Source organism: Equus quagga, chromosome 13 (genome assembly GCF_021613505.1).
Source record: "Equus quagga isolate Etosha38 chromosome 13, UCLA_HA_Equagga_1.0, whole genome shotgun sequence".
Lineage (NCBI taxonomy): Eukaryota > Metazoa > Chordata > Mammalia > Perissodactyla > Equidae > Equus > Equus quagga.
Window position 1 is genome coordinate 71,101,219 of NC_060279.1, and position 27,971 is coordinate 71,129,189.

Below are 27,971 nucleotides of genomic sequence, written 5' to 3' on the forward strand. Positions count from 1 at the left end.
GCCCCAGTTACTTCTAGAGATTTCGGTTCTTTATTGAAATGGTCCTTTTAATGTCATCTTTAATTTAATCAAATAGTGCCATCAAAATAACATTTACTCTATTACTGCAAATTCACTGCATTATTAACTAGTGTAACTAGACAAAAAAGATGGTACAAACCCCCATGGAAATATATACTTACTGTAAAAATGGATACAGTTCATGGATGTTCTATATTTAATTTGCAGTTTCAAAGCACTCTCTATGGAGAAGTTTTATGGTTCTGAAATAATTTAAAAACACACTTTACTACAATCCATAGCAGGTAGTTTTTGCCAATTTGGGAAGGTACCTTGTACTTTCCAAGTAATCTGAACTGTAGTTTTTCACAGTCATCTACCGCTCTCTCATTAGAAATGGGCATCCATCCCTACACCACAGGTGGTACAACCAAGGACTTGCTAGTTTTCTTCTGGTTCCCTCAAACAACCCGAATAGAAGGAGCACGGTATTTGCGGGTGTCACCAAGATCTAATAAGCTTGATGAAAAATACGAACTCATCAATGCCACTTTGGATAGTTGGATCAGAAAACGGGTCATGTTTGGGGAAAGAGGTGAAGGGTAAAAGGGCTATATAATTTAAAAGTCCTTTTGACTCAAAAGAAAAATATGCTAGTTGCATTCAACTTCGTGGGTTCGGCAGGGTATAGTGAGAAGAGTCTGGACTGGGAGATGAGTTCTGAGTTCAGGATGTCAAATAAGTTATTTGCTAGGCCTTAGTATTCTCATCAGTGAAAAGAGGGAATTCTATGACAGCGAGATACTTTCTCTCAAAATAATCCAATATTTTTCAAATGCTTGTCTACCCACTTTCTCTTGAGATCAATAATACCATCTTCCAATTAGAATTTTTTTCAATCAATCACAATTTGCCACTAGCAATTTCTTTGTATAGTATGGAAGTAAAATATCAACAGAGCATCTCTATTTCAAGATTTTCATTCTTCTCACTACTAGAAATTCTATTCCTAGAAGGATATTGAGTAGACTTAAAAATGAGCGTATTGAACTAACATCGTTTATTTTCAAAAGGCGTATGTTCTCACCTGTTGCTCTACCTGCCACCAGCCAAGTGCTATGCTAGGCCCTGAGAAAGAAAACAGATAAGTTCAAGACCTCTCTCTTACGGAATTTAAAGCCTAGTAGGGGACACAAACATTTGAAGAGAATGATAAAGTAATTCAGATGTTATAATAGAAGTTTTCACAGGGCTAACTATCCATCCATCCATTTCTCCATCTGTCCATCCTTTCACTCATCCATCTGTCCATCCACCCATCCATCTATCCACCCATCTATCTAGCCATCCATCCGTCCATTCAGCCTTCTGTCTTTAGGATGTCAGGACCTTCGGTGCTAACTAAATCTCAATGTGATATGAAGGTATGTATCTTGGTTGAAGATCAAAGAATGTGTCAATGTCTGCAGAATAAAGGGGAGGTTCAGATACTGATGAGACCCCCTATAAATATGACATTGAAAGGTCTGGAAGCCTTGCTAAGGCCAAATGCACAGACTGATGAATCTAAGACAAGTGGGGGAAAGATATGCTTCATCAGTGGTTCTCAACCCTCCTGGAATCATCTGGGGAACTATAAAAAAATCCTGATGCCTGAGTTCTTCCTCTTGAGGGTCTGATTTAGTCTTGGGTAAGGGTACAGTCTGGGCATCAGGATTTTTAAAAGCTCCTTAGGTGATTCTTTTTTGAAACCAAGGTTGGGAATAAAGGGTATGCATGAAGGGAGATCTTTCTGGATGATTAAAGGAAATACCAGTGGTGGGTGTGCCTTAGGTATATCAGTTAGTGGGTATCTGGTGCATGGATGGGCCAGACTAATTTAAAGGGTCACTGATTAGGTCAAATGTCACAGGGGTGAGGGACAAGGGAGTATGTTGTGTATCACCAGGAGAGACTAGACTGGGGCAGCAAGACTGATTCCAGGCGACGTGTTTTGGCATAGAATTGCTAATACCTGACTTGTAATGTTTGCCTCCCAAACTGTCTGTGACTTGGATCACAGGTCAAAGACATCCCTGCCTCTGGCTAGGAATGACAAAATGATGGAACCAGGACTTCCTGTCTTCTAGTATAGTGCTTGCCTTGTGGTCTATTCAAAACAAGTCAGTGTTTGTTGCTGATGTTACTCATTCTTCAGTACATCTAGACTTGTTCCCTAACGACCTCAATACTTAAAATGAAAGGAGACTGTTACGCAACGGAAATCATTTGCATGCTTTAGGTTAAGGCCATTGGGGATTGCAACGACTATCTCATTTTGTCACATTCTTCTAGGGAGGGACACATATCCATGATTTAGCAGATATTTATCGAGTCAGGCACTGTCAGGCACAGAACAGATCCAGTGGTAAGGAAATGGTCTTCGCCTTCTAGGATCTTACAGTCTTGAAGGGACAGAGAGCTAAACAAGGAAGCTAGTACAGCACAAGAATCATGATAATTCCCTGTATCATCAGCCACGGGGTTGTATGAATCTGTGACAAAAGTATATAGCAGTTCATCCAAAAGGAGCATATTTAGCTTAGGAAGTTCTTTTCAATTTAGTTGCTTTATTTTTATTTTTTCTTGTTAAGTAAGCATCATCTTTTATTGAATCTCTGCCTCAATTGTCCTATGTATCTCACACTCTCACACACACACACACACACACACAGAGTTTTTTGAAGACTTTGTGTTAACAGTAGAGAACTTCAGAACCTATGAGGCTTGCTTTGGTACCCAAATCTCCTTAACTTCCTGGAAACAGAAGGATCTATACTGTATTCTCCACAGAGCATCTTTGGGGGAAAGAAATTACTCACTTGTAATTGGACGTCTCAGAAAGTAATCAGCTCCATAGATCTGGCTTGCTGACCTGCAGACCCATGAGGCTCGGGAGTTCTCAGCTAAAGGTACAAGTTTCCTTGAAAAAGAGACTCAAGCCATGCATTCAGTGGTTATGTTCCAGATCATATGCTCCCTAAAATCCAGGCAGTCCTTCATACAGGGTGGGCATTATCCGAAAATAGGGTTATGTCGGGTAGTGAGATAAGTGGGGGAAATTACCATTATAAGTTTGTTTTTTTAGGATGACAATGATATGATCGGACTGAGGATTATATAATTAAAAGTGGCTAAATTGGCGTGGTTCTCTGTAAAACTAGTTGGTGTAAGGAAATTTTGTCTTTGACCATCAAAGAAGGTTCAGTCTGTGGCATGGCACAAAGAAAACACTCAGCAGATATATAGTTAGGATGGATGGACGGACAGATGGAGTATGGATAGGAGGGTGGGTGGGTAAAGGGATGAATGAAAGAGCCTCTTCCCCTTAAGGGACTCTTTACAAAGAAGTCTTGATCCTCAAACTTGTGTGTGCAAGAAAATCCCCAGTGTGAGCTCGTTAAGATAAGAATATTCTGGGGTGTCACTCCCAGAGATTCTGATTTAGTAGGTCTGGAGAGAAACCGGGGGCCCTGTATTTTTTCAACACGTGCCCCAGGTTGTCGTAGTGTGGGTAGTCTTGCCCTCTTGGATCCTAAACATCTCTATTCCTGCTACATCTTCTACTTTATTGGTTTTGCAGAAATCGTTGCGTAGTTCCATGCTGCCTGCATTCAGGAGGTGCCACTTTCAAATTCACATCAAAGGCAGTTTGGAAGGGATTGGGGGCAGGCCTGGTAACCAGGTCTCTGTTGCCAGAGACTGCTCTCCTGTCTCCCATCAGGACCTCCTTTCAAAGAGGATGTTCCTGAAGGACCCTGGGTGTGCCCTCTGCCTGTGATCAATAGGCCTGGCCCTAGGGGAGCTTTTGGAAAGGGGTGATCTTGGGGTGAACGAGAGGAAGAAGTTTGTTTTCTGAATGAGAATGTCTTCTAGAAGAGGGAGGGGGAGCCAAGCCTTTGACAAGGACATCCAGCCTGTGGGTGACACTCCATGTGTTATGACTTGGAGGCGGCCTCAACTTTCTCCTTCCTGATGGCTGAATCTCATGCCAGAGGGCAGAAATTTGGGAACACGGGGTATCTATTTTTTTCTGGAAGTTATGTGGAAGGCTACCAAGTGGCTGAGGAATTTCACACCTTCTTGATTTCCTCGTAGGCCAAGTTTACTCCCAGGTATGGCAGTCATTTTCTAAGAAAGCGAGATCGCTTCACATTGCGTTTAGAGGCTTAAATCGTGTATTCTGTCAGACAATTCTCTGAAATGGTTTTCCAAGTGAATGCATCAGAAAGTGCCTAGAAAGAATGCCTGGTGTGGGGAGAGGAGGGCATTCAGAAAATGTGAGCTGCTTGAATCAGAACCTAACCTGAGGTGTTTCATCCATACGGTAAGGTGCACACACATTAGATAGACAGTTCAGTGAATTTTGCTTATTAATACACCCGTGTAGACACCACCCAGATCAAGACAGAGAACATTCCAACATCCAGTTTCCAAGCGATAAATCCCATCATAATCAAGAGCTAACTACTGTTCTGATTTCTACCACCGTGGCTTTCTGTTGGGTTTTATGTAAATAGAATCGTACAGTCCGCACTCTGTGGCGTCTGGCTGCTTTTGCTCATCATCGTGTTGTGGGATTCATCCATAGCATTCCAGTCTGTATTGCTCTGTAGTATGCCATCCCCTCCAACATTTATTATTATGAAAAATGTTAAACATACATAAAAGTTGAAAAAGTGTGTAGTAAACACTCAGAAATGTACCACATAGACATAACCATTAACATCTCTATCTACTTGTGTTTTACCCCTTTGTCCATCCCTCTATCCATCCATCAATCTGTCTTGTTTTTTGATGCATTTCAAAATAAGTGGCAGACAGCAGTCACTTACTCCTAAACACTGGAGCAGTGTTATTGCTGTAATGCAAATTATTGCATTGCTGAACTTCAGTTTGATATTTGCTTATGGTTGTTTTGTTGAGGGCATGCCTTTTTTTTTTTTTTTTAAATAATTAGAGTGATGTAGTGGTAAAGCTATTAAGATCCAACATTTATTGAGTATGGACTTTGGACCAGACATTGCACTAAGCACTTGACATGTGTGCATATACTGTTACTTTCATTTTAAGATACAGAAACTGAGTCTTGAAGATACTATCGATTCGCCTTAGTTTACAGAGACAGTGCATCAACCCTGGATTGTGGCGGACTCCAAAGTCAATTTACCAGCATGCAATTCACTTGAATTTGAGTTAAAAAAAAAAAAAAGAACTTTATTTCAGTCCCCATCTCTGCCACTTACTAGCTGTGTGACTTCGGGCAAGTGAACTAACCTCTCTGAACCTCAAATGTATCCAACAGTAAAATAGGGATGATAATAACAATGCTGTAGAATTATTGTTGACAATCGAATAAGATTTTTAAATACCTAGGAACATGCCTGCCTTGTTCAGATTCATGATCTAACACTTTCCACTAGAAGATTCGGGGACTGTTAAAGTCTACAGAACAAATGATGTTACTCAACAGTTTTGTTGTTGTTGCTGTTGTTTGTTTTGGCTTTGTCCTTGCTGAATTGTGATTTGATTCTATTTAAGCGGCTCCCTGTGCGAACACACACTCTGCTCGTCTCTCTGTCTTCCCTCAGTGATGTTATAATATCCAGAGGCTTATTGATTATTTGTTTGATTCTATTGTGGGCACAGGAGCAGTTCTTAGATTAAGACTATTAGATTTTCCCAAACGGTATTGCCGTGGTTTATACAATTGGACGAAACGGGGGATCTAATTTGGACCCAATTTGCTGTAAAGTAGAGCTGGAGAAGGGAGGTGCTGTGATTTGGTTCCGAGCCTGAGAACAAGGAGAAAAACGTTGTCTCCAGGTGATATCTTTGTGCCTCATCAATTCCAGATCCACTGTGTGAGCAGGTCTGAAAATGCAAAGTTTTTTTGCTTGGTTTCTTTTCTTTTCTATGAGCTAAAGGACCTAGCTTTACCTATCCAACTGAGATATGAAACCCACTGATATAATTTATTTTTCCAAGTGAAATATCTCAGGAAAAAAAAAAGTACCAGGTTGAGTTTTCTTGAGGCGCTGGGTTAAAAGACTATGGTTAAGAAGAAATAGAAGATATGCCCAGAAACAAATCGTTTCCTGATGGCTGCTTTGGATGGAACCAAATGGAAAATGTTGTTTCTTTGCTTTCACTGGTACGTCCACCACCCGGGCATCGAAACAAATTTTGATCATACCATCTCTAAGAGTTTCAGTCCTGCATTTTTACCTTAAGCTTATTGCACAGTTCCATGACATTATTGACTCTTCATGAATACCGTTTCTAATAATGGCTATAAATTCCGTTTATTGGCTATTACTATTCCCTCCATATTGAAATTTTAGATTGCTTCCCGATTTTCTGTATTATAAATAAGGCTGAAAAGTAGCATGTGAGTGTTTTAGACTAATAAATATAATATATAATATACTACTATTTCCTCAGATTAGATTTCCAGAAGCAGAATAACTGAGTCAAAGAGTGTATACCTCTTTAAAGGCCTTAAATATATTGCACAATTATTTTCGTGGCATGTCAATATCCTTGAAAATGATGATTTGGTTTCGAATTCCATGTACTACTTGTCCCACTTTGGAGAAATTACTTAACTGCTCTGTGCCTCGGTTTCCAAGTCTGTGAAATGGGAAAAATAATACCACCACTTCGTAGAGGCATTGTGAGGGTTGAATGAGTTAGTATATATAAAACATGTAGAATGTGTCTGGCGTATGGTAAGTAAATATTATCTGTTACTTTTATTATCAATTACTGTTACTGCCTTAATGGAGGAAGGATCTATGGAATACACAACAATCATCCAAAGACTTCCCTTGATCCATTGTTTCAGTTTCTCCCCTTCTAGAACTTTCCCCGTAGTCACTCACCAGCCCCTGAGATATCCCATGCCTTTCAACCTATTTTCCCAAGCCTAGCTGCCTCTCGGAGGAGCCCTTCAATACTGAATGATATCTAGAAGGGAAGAGGCAAATTCATGATCCCATATATGTTCCAAGCAGATGAAGCCACCCCTGAACAATTGGGAGGGGACCACTCCTGTCCACCTTTCCAAGGCAACTGACAACAGGAAACGGCCAATACTGGAACCATACAGATTTGACTTGTGAGGGTCAGGTGGGCATTATTCCAGTTGGATGAAGGTCAGGAGGTGGCTCATGAGCTGGCTGCTGCAGGTGGTGGCACAGAGTTCTGAATCTGTGGGGTCTATCAACTCAGGAGGGGCAGGATGGGAGAGGATGGGAGTGGCTTCACATCAACTGGCTCTGTTGCAGCATCCTGGGAGCAGCAGTAGCAACAGGAGGGAGCCGGGAGCCTTCCCCCCGCAACCCCGCCAGTCTTGTGTTCTCACTTCTCATTTAGCACTTACCCTAATATATTAAAAATGTGTGTGTGTGTGTGTGTGTGTGTGTGGTGTGTTTAACTTCCCTTTCCTCTGCCTTCTCTAAGAGCAAGGAATGGATCTTACTCCTCCCCTCATGTCTGACTCCTAGCATAGTGCATGGTCTGTAGGAGATAATCCATACATGGGGATGAATGAATGAGTGAGCGAATGGGTTGTTTCCAGAATATCCAGAAACTGTCCCCCATGCTCCTACCCATCTAGGCCCTATAAGAGGACTGTGACCGCCAACCCTAGGCAGGAACCCTGAGCCCTGAGCCCTGGACATTGTGTGTGGATGGACAGAGAGTGTCATTGCTAATTGCCAGAGAGGCCAAGTCCTGGCGGTGGCCAACCAGTTCCCTGGGGAGTTCTCGCCGACGTCGAAAAATGGGGCCATGGTCTTAATTAGGGATGCAATTATGTTCCTTTGTTAACCATCATGAGCAGAGGGACAGTACGATGACTGTGACCAGTGTGTTTCACGTGTAAACTTTGACCTCAAAGCAAGGGGGCGGGCTTTTCCCAAGGACCTTGTTGATGGTGACAATAAGCACTAGCCCCAGCTGCCAAGAAGGCTGATAACGGGAGGGCAGAGCATGTCTTTTCTTTCTTTCTTCTTTTCTTTTTAAACCCTGCTCATTGGTTTCAGGAATCATTAGCATGGTAGAGATTAAAGCTATTGGAGATAGCACAGATTGTTTCATTGGATTGGATTGGATTGGATCCGAGCCATTTGCAAAGTGCAGTATTACCATAAGAAGGGACTTGGAATGTTTGTCACATAACACCCCTTCATGGGGAAGGCAGTTTCTTAAAATTAAAAAAATAAAAAAGACTTAAAATAGCATGGCTTTCTTCTGCTTTCAAAAATGCAACGACGTAGACTCTATGTGTCCAATGGACTGCCTGGGATGTGGTGAGCGGCCCAGCTACCCCGTCCTAGTGGCCCTTGTCCTTAGGTGCTTTGGGGGACAAAGTCAAGAAAGTAAAGCTCAGGACTCCTGTCTTGCTCTTTCAACCAGAACTATTCCCCTCTTGTTTGTCTCATATTGTTGTATTCCACCTAAGATACTGTTCACAAAAAAGGAGATTTTGCTGCTGCTTTAGCAACAAAAAAATAGTATATTGAAAGCATTATACTAAGTGAAAGACACTAGTGACAAAGGACCGGATGATTCCATTTATAGGAAATGCCAAGAAGAGGCAAATCTGTAGAGACAGAAAGTAGATTCCTGGTGGCCAGGGGCTGGGAGCGCATGGAGGGATGGGGGGGAGAAGAGCTCAGGGAGCAGCATTCTGTTTGGGATAGTGACAATGTTCTCAAAATGGTGTGGTGATCATTGTACAACTCTGTAAATATATAAAACCATGGAATTGTACATTTATATGGGTGGAATGTATGTATGTGAACTCTCTCTCAATAAAGCTGTTAAAAATAGCATGAAACCAGGATGTAATTCAACCAGTCTGGTGCTCAAGTCTCCCAAGTGTCTCCATTTAAGTCTGGACTGAGATAGAACCCCAGGTATGGTGTGAGCAGCACACACCTGTCACCTCCACCCTGAGCATCCTACTTCTGATAATGCTGCCTATGAAGCCGTTAGCTCTTTTGATAGCCACATCACCATGTCGACTCTCAATTACATAACCAGATTTATCCCTGCACTGTTACACTTTTATTTGATTCTCTCTCCCTCCAATTCAATGTAAGCCTCCTGAGGGCAGAGTTTCCAGTTCACTGTGAGCTACTTTTTAATAATATCAGTTACAATGACCTCATGCCCAGCCTGATACTTGTTGTTGAGAACATACAAGGAGTAAGACATGACTCTTGCTCTAAACAGCTCACAGTTTATTTGGGTAAACCCAGCACTATGTAGTGAAACCAGGGAAGATTTCAACTAAGATCTTATGTTTGAGCTAGATCTTGAGTGGTGCATAGAAACTCATGAAATGGGGAAGCAGAAGAGTAAGATATTCAAGGTAGAAGGAACAGCATGAGGAAGGGCATGGAGCTAAGAAAGAACATGGTATGATGCCAGAACTGTGAAAATTTGCTGAGAATTAATTTGAGACTGCAATTTAGAAAGATAGTATATGATATGCCATATCTACAATTTTCATGGAGCAGTGTGTACTACTCTCTCACCCCATATTAGTCATAATTCTTGGTGGCAATTAAACAACTTATGACAAAAGGAAACATTGGTTCACGTACTAGGAAGACTTGGAGTTATGGCTTCAGGCATGGCTGGGTCCAGGGGCTCAAATATATAATCAGATTATTTGTCTCTTTCCATCTTTTGGCTACAGTGGTCTCTGTTTGGCTTACCTCTGCAGCAGGTTTTCTCCACCTGGTGGCAGAGATGGCTGCCAGAAGGACCATACCCCCATTCTCATATAATATTAATAACAGCAGAAGGAAAATTTTTATTCTCTCTCCTAGAATGTATGCTTCCCAGGGGAGATTCTAGCCCAGTTTAGACTGCATGCTTTATCCCTGAGCCAGTCACAGTGGTCAAGAGATAGGCTGTTTAATTAGCTGACGAAGGTCATGTGTCTACCATTGTGGAAAGGGAGTGGAACACTCTTATTGCCCCACAGGATCAGACGGAGTAAAGTGTGCTTCCCAGAAGAACAGAAGAAAACAGAGGGACAAATGGGCTAGATGGGCAAAAAACTATAGTTAGTTTATGCCCCATAACGCCCAGGATTTTTTTTTTCAAGTTCAGGCATTAACCTCCATCTCTGGTAGCCTGTTCTTGTGATGTTGGATTTTAAGCCTTAACCAAGAATCCTACACACACATCCGTTCAATTCCATTTAGATAGAATGTTAACAAGGGAGAAGTAATTCGTTTCTCCTCTCTGGACCTGTTTCCTCATCAATAAAATGGGAATAATAGTGCAGACCTTGTAGGCCCTTTATGAAGATCCATTGGGAACTTTAAGCGCACGCTCAGGGAGCATTACAGTTCTTCCCAGGCAGTCGGAGTTTGTCCACCTGCTGTTTATTAAGAACTGTCTCTTTCTACCTGTCATTTTAGCAAACTCCGATCTGATGTGTGGTCTCCCCTTACGCCCAGCAGCCTCAGACCTCTCAGGAGAGAGCAGGTCCTTCTCTGGGTACCACTGAGGAAGAGGCTCAGGGCAGGTGGTAGCACCATGTCGTTTCCAGATGAAACAGGGCTCCCCGGACATCAGCCGCCAGCTCAGAGGGGCGTTCAGACAAAGAGCCAAATTTAAATTCATGTAATGTTGCTGTTTGTAACATTGAATACTTAAGACATCTGCTCACAGTCTCGTATTATAAATGAATGGAAAGGATCCAGGAGAGCTTTATTAGATGGGCGCCAAGTGAGCGCCACATATTTCAAAGCAGGATCTTAATCAGACATTATTTATATCTATAATATTTTACAAATTAAGAGAAGTAGAAATAGTCACCGGAAGGATGTCAGCAAACAGGAGTGAAAAAACGAAAAAAAAAAAAAAACCTGAAGCCTAGAACAGAGAGGCTGATCATCTCTGGGGGAGGAGGATGAAGAAGTAGCGGATTTACCGTCATTGGCAGGTGTCTAAATGTTCCGTTTAAATTAAACGGCACGTGTCATAAAGCAGCGTGAGCGCGATACATCCCACCCCGTGTTTCTGTTTCAGCTAGAGCCTATTTTTCTTTCCCTTTCAGCTCAGCCACCCTCTCCTCCCTGACACTGGGTCATGCAGGGCTCCTACTTCATAATTTCCTCTTACTTTAGTTCATTATGCTGTGTGATTCAGTGGAAACATAAAAAATGGTTCTTAATTTTAATTAATGGCAAACTTAGAACAGGCCCGTTTAATAAATCTGTTCTCTGGACTTAACAAGCCTCCTCGCCTGTAAGGGCCTCCTGTCATTTTATTAAGGCCAGAGCCTCCCAACCGAATGGCTGAGTAATTGACAAAAACCGCAGGTAAGGCGCGGGACATGTAATTGATTCCTACGATGCCCTCCGTGGAACGCACTGAAGAGTTAATTATTTTTGCTGCAGTTGGGACTCAGCTGTTGTTTCCACTGGGATTAAACAGCTGTCAGCATTGTTAATGACATCAAATTCGTGCATTAAAATCCTCTCGTTCCCTTCCCATAGAAAGCGGGGTGTGCGGGAATCTCTGCCACATCCCCCTTTATGAAGGAGTGAAAATCCAAGGAAAGATAACAGCCCTTATTACAAAACCACAGGCTGGGGCTTGTGTTGATGGAATCTCGTAATGAGTAATTAAGCCGCTTTGTGAAAATCGGGCTGTCATGTTAGCATTTGGGTACTTTCGTTCCCTGGTGGAAGCAGCTGGGTAGACTGGGAAGGTGATAAAGGGAAGAAAAATAGAATTCTTCTGGAATTGCCTCCACTTTTTTTTTTTTTAATGGCACAAAACAGAGTTACTAAATAATGAACCAACCAAAAATGAACTTTTGTGTGTTCTTAAAGTGTCTGCCAATTTCTTCAAACATCTGTAACGATAGGTCTAATGAATAGAGAGGCTCACCTCTATTTTTGGGGTGTAATTTTTTTTTTCTGAGTCTCTGAAATGATACGAGAACAAACTTTAAGCTTTTGTTACTGTCTGACTCACTCTGCCTCGCTTCGTTTTCCAAAGAACCATCTCAGCAAATGAAAGTTTGATTGAGAAATCTGTCCCCGAAGAAAAAGTAAATGAAAGCATTTCTGGGTGTTTCAGGAACACAAATTCCTGTGCAGAGAGGGGAGCAGGGGGAGAGGTGAGGGCACCAGCCCTGGGATGGATGAGCTGGGGGCCCCCACTCCCGCTGGTAAACAAAACTGGGGAATTTCTGTCTCCAAGTAGGGAACAATATGCATGTGTGGAATTTTGCTTTTTCTTTCAGCTTATTTATTTCACTTGACATTCCCAATCCTAGGAGTATTTCAAGATCATCATATTGTTAGTTTGCTTTCTTTTCCCTGTGAAGACAAAATTCATACAAGATTTATGTTGAGTGTTTAAAATTATCTTCTAAAATGTTTTGCCTTTCTAAAAACATCTTGCCTTCAAAGAGTGTACTCTCCCCACTTCTAGGCAGCATGAAAGTGCAACGTGAGTTCACAAATCAAACCGTAGCCGGCAGACTCAACCTAGTTCACACCAGAATACAGAAGGAAGGAGAAGAAACTCATCAGAGGACCGATTCTTTTGGGTTTGTGTTGAGAGAAAAACCATCTCCAAGGAACCCACAGAAGGACTGAAGCAGAGCAGTTAAATAAATGAATAACCCCCTTCCAGTCAGATAAGAAACGAGGAGCGTTTTATATGTCACATCAATAAGCATCTTAATTGAACAGCACGCGGCTTCTCCACCAGCACATGCCTCATGGTGCACTGGCTTCCAAAGATGCCTAGCAAAGGAGCCCATCACTCAGACTCAGCTTCTGCGGCGACACGAGGCTACATTTTCCAGAAGCAGGCCTGGGTTAGATGTGACGAATCCATCTTGGTTACGATTATCAACCAAAAGTAAACCGTATATTATTATTTTTTAAAGTATCGGCTGATGCACAAAGAATTATTTCCGTTTTTTTTGGTTGTTGTTTTTTTTTAAGATTTAGCAAAAGCCTAATATTCGTGACACGGAGGAAATGGTACCTGGTAGAAATTGCTCAGCCTGAATACCTCATGCTGTTTGCAGTTACCTCTTGGCCAAACCCCGAGACCCACGCTCTTTCTCTGGTGTTGGGTCCCCCAGCTCTCCACCCCTCAGAGTGGGATGTTTAGGGCGTAACCTCCCCCAGGCCTGCAACCCATGCCGGGAAGCAGAGGCAATTTATTACCCCAGCTTCCTGTCCACGGGAGGCCCAGGGAGGCCTTGAAATTCGCAGCTGCAAGTCAAATTCCACCAGCGCAGTCTCGGAATTTAATGAGGCCTCTCCGGACACAAAGAGACATGGACATTTCTAGGCTTGCTGGCTCTCCTCCCCAAGCCCCTCCTCTCTCCCCGATGAGACTTTCCTGGGAAGGCCTCTCCTATTGGCAAGGCTGGGTCTCTCCTTTTGCTTTGTCATTCTGCATTTCAACTCTCAACTTGGTTGGCCCCCTCAGAATTTATTGCTCCCAATAAAAGACACCACCCTCCCCCTCCCCCCGCCAAAATCCAACACCGTTAAGCTTTACGATATAGTTATCACTTAGTGAACACTTCAACGAAAAACCTCATTTAATCCGGAGTTCCCAACTGGATTTTGTCCCCAGAGGACATCTGGCAATGCTGGAAACATTTTTGGTTGTCACAACTCAGGAGGAAGGGCTGTTGTCTACTGGCATCTACAAACTAGAGGCCAGGGATGCTGCTACACATCCTACAATGCACAGGACAGCCCCTTGCCACGAAGAATTATCCAGGCCCAAGTGTTGATGGTGCCTTGGGTGAGAAACCCTGGCCTAGCGTGTTTCTCAACCTTGTCTTTCATTATCGCCTCCCACCCCCAGGAGCCTTTCAGACATGATTTTCCTAATCGCCCCCGCCCATGAAATTCTAATACTGCATCTCTGTTCCTGTACTGTATGCATATCTACGCTCTACACATTAAAAGGGTAAAAATTTTTTCTCCCCACCCTCCCTTCCCAGAACTAATTGTCCTTCCCCTGGAGGTGTTCTCGCCCTCACTGGGAACTCGAAGTCTACAGAAGGGCTTTATCCATAGGAAACATAGAGCCAACTGAGGCTTTTGAGCAAGGAAATCGATGCAGTGATGGGATTCAATTTTTAAAAGAATCCTGGCAGCCTTGTGGAGAGTGAGAGAGATTAGGGAAGACCCATGGCTCTAAATCGGAAGGTCCCTCCCTATCAGGAGCAAACTTCCTCTTCCAGCAATATCAGCAGCCACACGTCCCCCGCTCACCCACCCTGAGCCCCTGCCACCCTTGGTCACTTGACATCTTCCTGCCTTTTAGCTGCCAGTGCTTGGGAGTGTTTGTGGAATCCCTCTCTGGAGATGCCACTTCCTCTCATTGGTGTGTGTGGTCAGTTCTCCAGCTCTGGGGTCCAGCGAAGCTAAAGGATGCTATTCCACCCAAATATAGATTTCAAGATTGTGCCTTCCTTGTCCATCCTTGGATGTTCTGCACAGTTCCTGACACAGAGAAGGCACTTGATCATGATTTTTTGGCTGAATGAATGAAGGAATGAGGACTTTTCTCCTTGCAAACCTTCTTGCACACATTAATCTAGCCAGCATCTTGTGAAACACACCTACTTCTTTCTGATCTTCATTTTCAGGTAGTTTTGAAATGAGAACCAATGAGGCTGCTTTTGCTCCCAGTGCTTACGCTTCACACTCCCAGCCCCCAGGGCTGTGTGGTCAGAGTCTCAGATCCGGAACACGTGACGTGCGTGGGCCTGTGACTAACGGAGCCACACAGCGCGCGATGGAGGCGGCCTGGGAGGCCGACCGAGCAAGTAATTTCTGAAGAAGGACCCACGAGGCAGAGAATGAGCAGCATGATGCAGAGGGAGCACGACTATTTTGCCACTGCAGCTCAGTCTAGATCTCACGGATCCAGCTAAGTCAAGAATCTGGATCGGGAATCCTCAACTTGTGAGCACCATGGACTCAGCATCCCCAGGCCTTAACATCCACACCAATAAGATGGCTCCTGGAGTGGTTTTGGGCTGAAATAAAATAATACAAAGAGAAATTGCCTGGGGCATATTGGGGGGGCTCAACAGTTATTACTTCTCTCTTCCCCACACTGGGTCTCTTGACTGCAACTTCCTTTTTACATACTTTTTACATGAGGCCACTCTTCATTCTGAGGTTTGCAATGTCTCTTCAATGCCTGGTTCAGATGCACAAATGGAGAACAGAGGGTTGATGTCCCTCGAGCATGTGTGTTCCCCCCCACCCACCTCATGTCCTTATCACCCCATGTAACTGGCTAAGACGCAACACCTCTCCTTGTGTTTGTTTTGTTTTGTTGAACCAGCACACAAGCTCATGGGAGAAGTTTCCTCTGGTCTGAGAGAATCAGGTTTTCACTGGGGCTCAGGCACATCTCAACATAGCCACTCTTTTGCTGCCCCCAGGCAATTTCATAAGAGTCGTGTTATCCTCTTCTTTCCCCCATAAGTGGTATTTCAGGCACCCTATACATCTTTGAATCAAGAGGTTGTTTTGAATCACTCCTTTTGGCAAGACTTACTCAGAGAGGTGAGCAGCCAAGGTCTCGAGTGCTCTCAAAGGAGGAAGGACGAGAAAGATGGCGTTTGTCAGAAAGTTGCAGGCCCTTGAATCTATAAACAGCCTTCTACAGGGAACCAGGAGTCCTCGTAAGATCCTTAGAAGCTCTGAAATCCTCCAGGTGACGTTGATTTGCCGAATTGGTTATGACCACAGAAGCGCTTGGGGTGGCCCAGTTTCTTTCCTGGGCCCCCAAACAAACCAAACACCAGAAGCCATAAGGACATCAGTTAAATGGAGCTGCCCCCTTGTTTTATTTTTCCTTCCTGGAACCCCACCACGGACCTCCTCTCCCCCTGGGTCCTCATTGGGTGGGGGAGGAAGAATTTCCTCATTCCTTTTTCTCTGAGGGGCTTTCATATACAATTTTTATATAAACAGAAGTGGTAGGAGTCGGGGAATAGAAGAAAGAAAATGGCAAAAGCTGAGCCTGAGGGGAGTGCTGAGAGGAAGGGAAATTCCAACAGAGAGCAAGGACAGGCTGCCAGGTCTCAGGGGGCCTCGTGTAAGTCTGTGACTGTCCCGCTGGGCCTCCTTCCTGGCCCCATGGCAGACACGCGCTCCCGTCTTCCCCTCACCCCCAGCTCCCCTAGGAAGAGTTTTTCTGGGAAGCAGCAGACACACCTACAAGTGAGGAAACTCCAGGTACACTTCTTTTTGTGTGTTTTTAATTGAGGTGAAATGCACATGACAAAAAATTTCCATTTTAAGGCAAATGATTCAATGGCATTTAGGACATTCACAATTTTATGCAACCACCACCTCTATCTAGTTCCAAAATAGTTCATCACCCGACAATAACACCCTACATCCCAAAGCAGTCACTCCTAAGCCTCTCTCCTCCCAGCCCGTGGCAGCCACCAATGTGCTTTCTGTCTCTGTGGATTCGCCTCTTCTGGACATTTCATATAAAAGGAATCTCATAAAATGTGACATTTTGTGTCTGTCTTCATTCGCTTACCATAATGTTTTCAAGGTTCATCCACATTGCGGTACTTCGTTCCTTTTCATGGCTGAATAATATTCTGTTGTGTGTTTATACGACCTCTTGATTATCCACTCATCCATTGACGGACTTTGGGGTTATTGCCACCTTTTGGCTCTTGTGAATAGTGCACCATGAACAAGTATTCGTGTGAGTACCTGTTTTCAATTTTCTTGGCTTTACACCTAGGAGTCGTATATGCCCAATGCTGGATTATATGGTAATTCTATCTTTAAGTTTTTGCGGAACTGTCAAACTGTCTCTCACAGCAGCTGAACCATTTTACATTCCTACCAGCAATGTGCAAGCGTTCCAATTTCTGCACATCTTCACCAATGCTTGTTATATTCTCAGGTACGTTTTGATCTCCCTCTGACCTCCTCTCTCCCCTCCATCTTCCTGCTGGTGGATTGAGATCAGGATATAAGGATCTATGTCTCCCTTCATTAGCATCTGGCCCCCTTGCTGGGCAGCCTTGGTCCTCCCTGCTCAGAACTCCAGTCTCCCTTTTTCTAACACAGACACAGCAAGTATACCCGTCCTCTAGAATACCACTTGGGGCTCATTTAGTTTTATGCTACATGCATTGTGGGTTGCCCCACAATGATTACAAAAAGAATCTGTGTCATTAGAGAACATTTGAAAACACAGAGCAGACAGCGCACAGAGGAATACAAGCCATCCACAGCCTCAATACCCAGAAATAACCTCTATATTTACTTTATTTTCTTCTAGTCTTTTTTCTTATATATCTTATTAGTTAGGAATTGGTTTGGCTCGAGGTAAAAACTGCTACCGTTACTAACATCAACACAAGATAGAAGTGTATTTCTGTCTCAGGGTAAGTAGGTGGTGAGCTCCTTCATGAAGCTGCTCTGATGCTGTGTCCACTTTGTTGGGGAGAGGGCCCCCTCCCTCCAGCTTTTGCTCAGGAATGGGTTAGGGTCTGGGGCAGACCCTCAGCCCCCAGAGTCAGTAGGAGCTGGCTGAGGCTCCTGTGAGGGTTTCACAAAAACTCCAACCAGCATGGCGAGCTGAGATGTGTCAAATGGAAGCTCCGACTAGTTAACATGAAGGGGTCTTGTTCCTCAGATCTCTAAGACAATGAACAGCACCCATTTCTCAGGGCATGTGCAGGTGCACCTGAGACTGAAGAAATGAGGAAGGTCCCCGGTGGTCCGTAGCTTCTGCCTTTCTTTCTTGGCTTGGGAAGTAGTGCTTGGTGTCTCAGTAGGATGACTGCACTGGTGATTTTCCCTTTGTCCAAAGGATGCAGTTGATAACTCGAGGTGGTGCAGTGGGATAAGTCAGCAGGTGGCCATCTGTCCCTGGACTCCTACCTGAAATCCATGCCGAACTATAATTACCCTTCATCTTTACAAGCCTCTAGTTTATCGGTCTTCATTGTGAAGTATGTCATATTAGCTCCATTTTACAGATGGAAAAACTGAGGCAGAGTTTGCCAAACATGGTTCATTTCCCTCAGGATTTCCATTTCTTAATTTTAGGCTTAAATTAGCTTTCACTGCTAATTTTATTCCCACAATGTCCCTGGGATCATTTTACTTCTATTGGCTCTACCCAAGTCTACACAAGGCCACTTGAATTGTCAATGTCAGAGTCAAACCTCAATTTTCACAATTAATTGCATGATAGTTAATTAAGTTGACAGCCTGGCAATCCAGCCTCATTTAAAATACTAATAGTTTATTTATTTTTGGAGTCATTTACAAAGCATGTTTTCCTGCCACCATCTCGCAGGATCCTAGTTGAGTATCCCGACGATGGGAATAATAATAATGTGTCTGATTTTTCCATAGTTAGAGTCATAGGAACCATGGATGGCATTTCAAATCAGGATCAGAATTTTGACCTTGAAAGTGGGACCAGATGTTCAGCACAGTTCTCCCAAGAAGACAGAAGTTCTGGTTTAGCTTGTTGCTGTTCAAATAGGTATTTTCCAGAAGAGCTTATTTTCATCATCTTCTGAAAAAAGAAAAGTAGGAAGGTATTATCTTGAAAGTCCTCTCTAGCTTTTAGAGAGTGTGATTGTGCATTGCTATAGGATTGAGCTCACCGGGCAGTGCGTGAGGATCACATTTTCTCACATCGATTTGCCTTCATAAATGTGGAGGTGGAGTTATATATGGTCTCAGGACTGGCCCCGCATTTTGGTTCTTGATATAGAGAGAGATCTGTGCTAAGAAACTCTTGGTTCCATTGTCATGGGAGTATTTTTGCAAGTAATGCAACAGTACTTTCCAGACCCCTCGAAGCTTCGTTGACGCTCTTCCTGTGGATTCGTATGTTGGTGTTGACCCACTGTCCTGACTGGGAGGACCCTGTGCTGCTGACTTCCCTGAAATCTGTACATGTTCTCCATGACATCCCTGGCTGTGCTAGCCATCTGAAATGGCTTCCCCCACACCTCCCAGCGGTGCTCTCTTATTCCGTCATAGGATTTCTCTGGCCTTGCTAATGCCTGAGCCATTCATGATCTCTGTGTGAAGATTCAAAAATGCCAAGAGAGGAAAGAATGCCAACAGAGGCCTTCCAAGCAGAGTGGAGGGAGCAGGGACAAAGTAGGGAGATGTCTTTGCATCCGCGTGCAGGATGACTTTCATACTGAGCATCATTTAAGTCCACGACAGCCCTGAGAGTTATACACACCCAGCTCTGCTTTTATGATGAGGAGCAAAGCGGAGGAGTGAAGTCATTTCCCTGGACGACAGTAAAAACGGTTTGATTTCAAAGCCTTTGTTCTGTCCATTATTCCAGGTGTCACCCCAAAAGGTAAATGGCTCCTTCATACATCCTGGGGACTTGAATGCTACAGCCATTTGCCCTGCTGTAGAAACCCTCAAAGAATATCCAGGGCCCCAGTTTTTGATAGGTGGGATCTCAGATTCAGCATCTCTTGCTGATGGGCACTGGACCTTTGTTGGGTGAGACATACCCTCTGTAGGGTCTGGCCCCACATAAGCCACACCAGCCCTGAGCTAAGCTCTGGGGGATTTGGATTTCTTCTCCTTCGTGGCTCCCTGGAGAAAAAAACCCCAAAATCAAAAACAGCCTCTATTGTGCATCCACCTAAGAGATAGGAATGTGTATTTGCATGCCTTCCAACTTGTGTGTTTGCAAAATACACACAGGCAAGTTTGAATCACTTTGACTTTGAAAGCATGATTTTGAGCAATTATCTGGGGGAAAAAAATACTTCCTCCTCACTAAATAGGCCTGTCAAAAAGAGTCACAGTACAGCGATCCATTGCTAGAAGACACGTGGGTGCTGGTAAACCAGCCCCAACCAATTAAGTAGCAAAATGTCGACTGCATTCAGGCCCTTCCTGGTCCACAGACAGACCTTTGTAAGTTCATTTTCATAGTGGTGTATATGTATCTTTAGACCTTAACTGACAGATTCCCACAGTGAATCCAGTAGGGAGTTATCAATTACATGGTTAGCTAGGCGCTGCAGTGGTATGCTCTGTGGCTTCCTGACAGAAGCAGGCAGAAAAGGAGGTAAAGACTAATATTTCTGGTGCAGAAGGACTGTTAATATTTTAGTCTGGGCTCCTCAAATATGTATGTTTATTTAGTTAGGATAAAACATGCATTTGAATCCTGCAAACCCTAAAATATGTTGCATTAATAAATAGTGATTACCATCACAGTCTCTTCTAAAATATATTTTATTTATCAAATGAATACCCTTCTGAGCTTCTCTTTATCCTTCCTGTGATGGCTAAATTAATTGCATCAAATTTTGATTTCCTCTTGGAGATGTTGTGAACAGTACTTGAAATAATAAAATTACCCTGAGCAGATTGCTTATCAAACCATTTGTAATTGGAGAAGCAGTAATTGGGGCTATGTTCCCTTTGGCTATAGGATAATATATTCCTTTGTTTTCCTTTGCGAAATATTTATTGCGGATTCTCCTTTAGCCTGAGTCTGATCTGGAAGTGGACTTGTCTTTGTGTTTGTGGACGGATGCTGAAAATGGCATTCTAAAATATATCTCCCACTGAGGATTCAAACTCCACCATTAGGGATTTCCTCACAGAATCACAGAGTCAAAAAGAGCTGCAAGGAATGCCACGGATGCCCGAGTTGTTTACACTTCAATAAATGGGAAAACCTAAGCTGAAGGAGGGAAGTGTCTGGCAAATGAGCGGATGGGAGAGCAGGATCTGGAACCAGGGGCTCCTCATTCCTGGATTTGGGCTCTTTCATGGAATCTTTTGGGTTCTTTTCAATATTGCTAATGCCTGTGTGGCCAGAGATTTTAATGTTTGCAATTAATTGTGCTAATTCTTCCCAAGTGAAGGGTAAGTGATGGACCAGCTTTATTATCCACTCTGATGTGGATGGGTAGAGGGCGAAGCTTGTTGAAGTTGCAGAGTTGGAGGTGACACACCTGGCAAATAACCAGGGGTCCTGGGAAGAAACCACCTAGAGCAGGGCTGTTACAGGAGGCGACTCCTGGAAGCCAGCCTGACACAAGTAGCTTACGCATTTGGCTTCAGAACATTCGTAGAAAACAACAAAACAAATTATAAAAATTTTAGAATTGAGTTTGTTTCCTAATTAAGAATTCAGTGTCAAAAAATCCCATTTGTGGAGGCCAGCCTGGTGGTGCAGTGGTTAAGTGTGCATGTTCCACTTCGGTGGCCCAAGGTTCGCCGATTTGGATCCCGGGTGCAGACACGGCACCACTTGGCAAGCCATGCTGTGGCAGGCGCTTCACATATAAAGTAGAGGAAGATGGGCACGGATGTTAGCTCAGGGCCAGTCTTCCTCAGCAAAAAGAGGAGGATTGGCGACAGATGTTAGCTCAGGGCTAATCTTCCTCAAAAAAAAAAAAAAAAGCCAATTATGACCAACAGTATGCATAAAGGCTGCAACAAAAAACCTATAATGAGTTTGTTATTGTAGGAAAATTTCCTCTATGTGTTATAAAATGGGCAGTGCACTCAATACTTTCTTTTGCCCAGAACAGATCCTTGACATGTAACCAATTAAAATAAAAATTAACATCCTTGATGCATAGCATCCTTTCTTGAGTTGAGCATTTTACAATCTTCTGTTAGGATGGATATCCTCTTAGAAAGGATGACACATTGTGTGTCTCTCAGTGAAGACTGAGGAAGTCTTATGCCTGTGCCTTCTTTTCTAATAGGAAAGACCATGATGCCATGAAAGGAGAAAGAAAGGGAGGAGGGATGGAGCAGTTAGGATCTTGGGATGGGTCATGTGACTAAACGTTCACCAGTATGTTTCCCTTTTCTCCTGGCCACACCAGTGAATTACAGTTCCTAGACTTCAGAATTGCTGTTAGATGTGGCCATGTCATCACGTTCTAATGAATGGAATGAGCCCCAGAATAGAACTAGCCTGGATCCCCAAATGATGGCATGGAGCTGACCTCCCTCTGGTCACTAAGACTTTACAGGAGTGAGAGAGAAACTTCTATTGTGTTCAGCCTCAGCGACCCTGCAGTTTATCTGTGATAGCAGGTAGTTATCTTAGCTAATACAGAACGGTGGAACTAGTGAAGCATTCCATCTTTTTGGAGAGCTGTCCCTTGTCTGTTTTTCCCAGGAGTCTGGTATAACCATGTGGCACGTGGCCTTGAGCCATGTTTGTCTTCAGCAGAGCTTGGGCTTCTTAGCTTTAATACTAAATTGGAAGTCTCCACCCAAAAGCAGTACTCTACTTCAGAAGCAGCAAATGTTTTCAATGGAGGGCCGAATAGTTAGTATTTTATACTTCCCAGGCCCTCTAATCTCTGTTTGTGATTGCTCAACTCTGCCATGCAGTGTGAAAACAGCCATCGACAATACGTGAATGAATGGATGTGGCTGTGTGCCAATAAAACTTTATTTACGAGAACAGGCGGCAGGCTGGAATCGGCCTGTGGGCTGTCACTGGCCGACATCCACCCTGTGTGATGACCCACGTTGGCAAAGAGTCCTGGCATCAACTTTTTTCAGAGTGATATTGAGATACTTCTACTCAAATAAGTCAGCTGGCTTCTTTCAGTACATACAAGCTGACCCGCAGGATCCTTCTACCAAAAATACCACATAAATCCTCATGTTTTTGCAACAGCACTTATTTAAAAGAGGTTAGGTTTTCCTTGTCCATCTTCTTGATTTCCAGTGTGGTGTCTATGGGTGGATACCTAGCACTTTGGGTAACAAGGGTGCACAGAGGATATAACAGGAGAAAAACAATGAAAGGGTGGCTCAGAGAGTAGGGAAGGAGCATGGATATTTACTACAGTTGGCTCATCAAGCTTCTAGTGTTGAAGTCTGGCTTTGCCATTTTAATAGAATATGGACTGATATTTGGGCAAAAAGAAAGAACCCTGGACCCTAGCCCAGATCCAAGTGTCTCTGAGTACCCGGCCCCCTCCACCACCACTCTATCAGCAGCCAAGCTCTAGCCGCCCATGTTCTGGACTTTGCAACTGTTTCAGACCTGCTGAATTGCAGGTGACTTCAGCCCCAGCAGCAGAGGCTCCCACACATCCACACACAGTTCCTTCCAGGACTTAACTCTGGAGAGATCTCCATTTCCTGTTGATGACGGTGGTTTTACACACACAAATGCTCTGTTCTGTCACTCTGTCACAGCACATTATGTCAGGAAAGAGGAAACAGTTTGGCCTGTAAATCTATGTCACTGGCACGCAAGGTGTTGTGCTGTATTGTCTCGAATGTGGCTTGTCAACACCACGGAGCTAATAGCAGTGTCAGGGTCCCAGTGCCACTAATCACTTCACATCTCCGCCTAGTAAAGATCTCTCCTCGTCACTGGTGGGAGTCCCCAGGACTGTGTTCAGAGTGGGTGTGGGTGATTCATCCGGATCCTCGCATCGGAATGCTGACCACTCCAGCAGGAGTGCGGAAGTTGCAGCTGATGCCCGAGTTCCGACTGGCTGCCTTCTCCGGTTCAATCAGCCAGGATCTATCTGATACAAAGACCTTGTCTGGCCAAGGAATGCGGATGCTGTGTCAAAAAGTCATGGCTCGGAGCCAAAAATGCACCAAGCTGACCTCCACTTCTCCTTGAGGAGTGGATTTGAGGGGCGTCCCAGGGTCAGAAGGATAGCCAATGCAAGCTTGTCTAAGATGTCTTGGGAACCTGGGGGAAATGTCAAGATTAACTGGGGCTTAGGGAGACATTTACCAAAACAGAAGCACACACCCCTCTGGCTTTGTCAGCATTTCCCCAGGCGAGATGAGTCAAACTTTTATATTTTTACATATGTAACGTGCTTGCAATTTTCAACCAGGGATAGTAGAAAAACTTATTGAAAATAGTTAATCAATTTTACAAAGAAGCCATAGGTAGAGGTGCTTCCAGACCTAGAGTTTTGAAAGTCACCTAGAGGATGGCAGTCTGACTCAGAGCTTTATGAAGACACATTCCTAATATGCTCTCTGTGCTCCACGAAGAACAATGGGTTTGGATGTGAACTGGTTTCTGTTTTTAGATTCCAGGCCCACAATACCCTAAATAGGTTAGGGCTGTGCTGATTTTACCATTCTTTGCATTTTAGTGAATTTTCCTGTTGTGCTTTCACCCAAGTGATCTGTAGAGATTGAGGATAAATAAGAACAGGGATGGCAACCTCACAGTCTACTTGACATCCTTCCCCAATTCTGGGTCCATGGCAGACATCATTAATTCATCAATACTCTTTCCTCCCAAGCACAGATATGACTCCCAATGCTGGTTCATTCAGTGCTCCCGGAAGTTGTTATCAGTTGATCAACTTTGGCGCACATGTTGAAGCTTATTTGCCATCCCTTGATATCACCACAGGAGATTCTAAAGTATTGCGATTTTGATGTTGTTATTTTGTTTTTGAGTTAACGATTAGCTGCACGGGGTCTATTGGACATCTTTTTGATAACATGCGCTGTGCTAGGCATGAGGGCTTCAGGATGAACAAGAGATTTCATCTGACCTCAGGGTCTCGGGAAAACACGGTATTTCAAGGTCATGCTACAAGGTTCTACAAAAATGATGATCAGGGAGTGCCGTGAAGGGACACTTATGCTAAAATGAGGGGGCAGGGATCAGAGATGGCTTCTTGGGGAAGTGATCCTGGGCTTTCCTAAAAGATGCACCCACCATGGTAATTCAAGTGCAGCTTTCAAAGAGAACCAGCTTGCCAATTGGATAGCATTGTAGGACTCTAATATTTATAATTTCTGTTTCCCTAAGGTACACAGAAGGTCTTTGCTATCTCCTTGCATCACAAACCAAACGATGAATAAAGTTATCAGTGGGCTGTGCTTATTAATCCAGTCCTGGCTTTGTTGTTTTAGGCACCATGATCTTTGACACATGAGTAGTTTTCTTTTCTTTTCTCCTTTTTCTTTACTTTGTGATGGTGGTAATTTTCTACCTTGTAGCAGGAGTAGGTTGGAATGCATGTGAAAATTAAAAATATTTTCCCAGCCAAGGCAAGATTTTTCAAATTTGTTCACCCTGGAACCCTTGCAACTTACTTTATCTTTTTCAGGCAAGTCTTGAAAGGATGAAACAAATGGATTGTGAAACCAGAGAGTATCTCATTTTTTAATCCATTGTTTTAGCGTGAGTTTAGAGCTTTCCTATAAAACACGTGGGTTGAGAAAAATTGGAAAAGACCTCTTCAAGGACTTTTCCTTGTGCTTCCTCATGTTTCAAGATGCTTTTTGTATGACGGCGCATATGTCTTTATTTTCGTGTGGGGCCCTTTATGTTCAGAAGCAAAGTAAAGTGAATTCATTTTGTGCTAATGAGAAAGCTGCTGTATGTTGGCCTAAACTCTCTGTGTCCTTTTCTTCTTGGGCTGCTGAACTCGGCAATTCTCAAAAAATGTACTCTCCAAAAATTTCCAGCAGGATTTTCCCCAATATTTAGAGTGAGTCCAGCACAGTGGGCTTTGCCACTTAGAGCATGGTCCAAATGAAGCGAGTGGCCTCATCCTGTCCCTTCTGTATTCGGGTCAGTCCTGGCAGGAAAGAGATGACATACCCAAATTGGGTAATTTGAGGAGAGTTTAATAAAGGGACTATTTATAAAGGTGGAGTCAGAGTGTAGAGCAGCCATGAGAGATAGAGAATTTCCCAGGGTTAGTGATGGGGGTGGCTTGTGCCATCCTAGGCCTGAAGGAGCAAGGTGAGGGAGCAGGTACTGGAGCCAGGTGAGGGTATCTGGAGGAGAGGACCACCTGGCAGGAACTATAACCTTTTGCTGAGGAATTCAGCCCATCCGTGGTGATACCCGCCTCTCCCCAAGAAAGGTCCCAGGGTAGTAAATATTTTCTCCTATTGTTCAAGCCCAACTAGAAACCAGAAAGGAACTCATTGATATAACTCGTGATGGTCAACTTTCCCAGGCATGGAGCAGAATCCAAAAGGGTGGAGAGTGAATCTGGATGGGAGATTCCAGCATAGCTGTCAAGTCAGCCTCTTCCCAGAGAGTAAGACTAGTGGCTATAGTTTATGCCCTACTCTTAGCCTGTTGTTTCTCAACTGTGCCCTGTGTCCATCACCAGGCCAGGATGTTGATACATGGACACCAATTTATCACTGCCCTTGGCTGGAAAAAGGAGCTCTGGTGGTCAGCTGGGCAAAGCAGGTGTGTGTGCTTCTTTTCAGCTTTGTGGGAAGGGTTTTATTTTCTATCAGGAACTGGGCAAAAGGATTACCTGAGTTGTCTGTAAAAACAAGCAAGGAGTTATCACTGCTGGATTTCGTGATTCACCAAGTAAGTTATTTAACCTTAGAGCTATGGGACAACCAGTGACCCTCTTTTTTTGGTGGCTTAATAAATAAAATATCACTATATTGAGAATTCTGTCAATACTGGGCCCACCTTTATGTTTCTTGTGTTTATAACTAACTGGGAATAATGTACCATCTTGGGCAGCCCCAACAACTAACTATCTTTCTTCTTCGAGTGGTTTTAAGAATTCTAATTCAGTTGGAAGGCCTTCTTTTTAGTCTGATTCATTCAATCTCATGAACTAAATGCTTTAACTTACACACATGTCTGATGAACTCTTCTCTGCTTGTTCATATCCCTGAGCACCACGAATATTCTATCCAGCCAACCAGCCTACACCTGCCCTTAGGCTGAGGATCTTTGTCCACAGCATAAATGGCTCCCCAAGCGGTTAAGTTTAGTGGGGCCAGCAGTGGACTGCTGTGGTGCTCAGCTCTCAGGGATTTGAATAAAGAAACCCAGAAAAAGACTGCCAGTTGGGAATAAATACCAAAACTGAGAAGTCTTGTGGATTCAGAGATTGAGCATCCAATTGGGACCCTATGCAAGGAAGAGGGATGGGGAAGAAGAGATCCTGAGGAAACAGGAAGCTGGCCATTAGGGAGGACAACAGAACAGGCATCCAGAGAGGAAATAGAGATGCTGAGAGGGAGGAAGCCAGAGGAAGCAAAGTAGGACAGAGTGTGTGTGTGTGTGTGTGTATGTATGAGAGAGACAGAGAGCGATTGAGACCAACTGACCTGTCTCGTAGTCCTAGAGTCTCCATTCCCCCCAGATTTTTAGTTCCTGGCTCTGTTTTCCATGAGGCCTGAGAAGGACCCTGTCCACAGCATAAGGAGCTCCAACTGGTCTCGCCAACCTAGTTCTGGGGGGAGGTGACTGTCTAGCTTCAGTGGATTTTCAGAATCCTGAGCTACTAAAGGTCAACAGCTGTGTTATTACAAACACCATGGACTGTGTTTTATCAATGCCAAAATGCACATCATACTGACAACAGCTCTTTGTTAACACTGGGGAGCCCCCAGAGCCCCAGGGTAATTCTGTCACCACCCAAGTTGTGGGATGGTTTAGCGAACAGTCCAGGGTGCAATAAAAAAAATGAAAGAAAGAAGGAAGGAAGGGAAAAAGAGAGAGAGAGAAAGCGGGGAGGGCAACAAAAAGAAAGAAGGAAAGAAAAGAAAGAGAGAGAGAAAGGATGAATGAAGGAAGGAAGAGCAACATCTGGTTTCAGACCTGCCAGGACCCCTCCACTCTCTTAATCGAGACTCTGTCACCGTCTTCCTGGTTGTTCGTCTCTGTGTTCACTTGTCATTTTTTAAAAGGAGACAAAACAGGTGATAAACACAATGTGAGAGATTTTCCTTGAAGAGAAGGAGGTGTCACGCTGAGAAAAGGGACCATATCTCAAGGGGAGCTTGCCTCAGGATCGAAAACCTGGGAAGGACAGCTTATTTGGGTCCTGGCTATTTCATTAGATTTATGAAGTTCCTTTGAAAAGAGCAGGGTGCTCTGGGGACAAGTCAAAA

At 43.7% G+C, this 27,971-nt stretch overlaps 1 protein-coding gene across 3 annotated transcripts in view; it reads left to right on the plus strand.

Annotated features, from left to right (window-relative positions):
* Window positions 1-27,971, plus strand: part of WWOX (WW domain containing oxidoreductase) — a 933,724-nt gene that overhangs the window by 710,817 nt on the left and 194,936 nt on the right. Inside the window, exon 9 of one of the 3 annotated variants that reach the window (XM_046683793.1) lies at window positions 12,514-12,537. The exons of the other annotated variants lie outside the window; for them this stretch is intronic. Coding sequence (XP_046539749.1) covers window positions 12,514-12,522 — 9 coding nt within the window. The 3' untranslated portion in view covers window positions 12,523-12,537. Of the gene's footprint in view, window positions 1-12,513; window positions 12,538-27,971 lie in introns of those variants that run through there. 3 annotated transcript variants of the gene reach the window in all.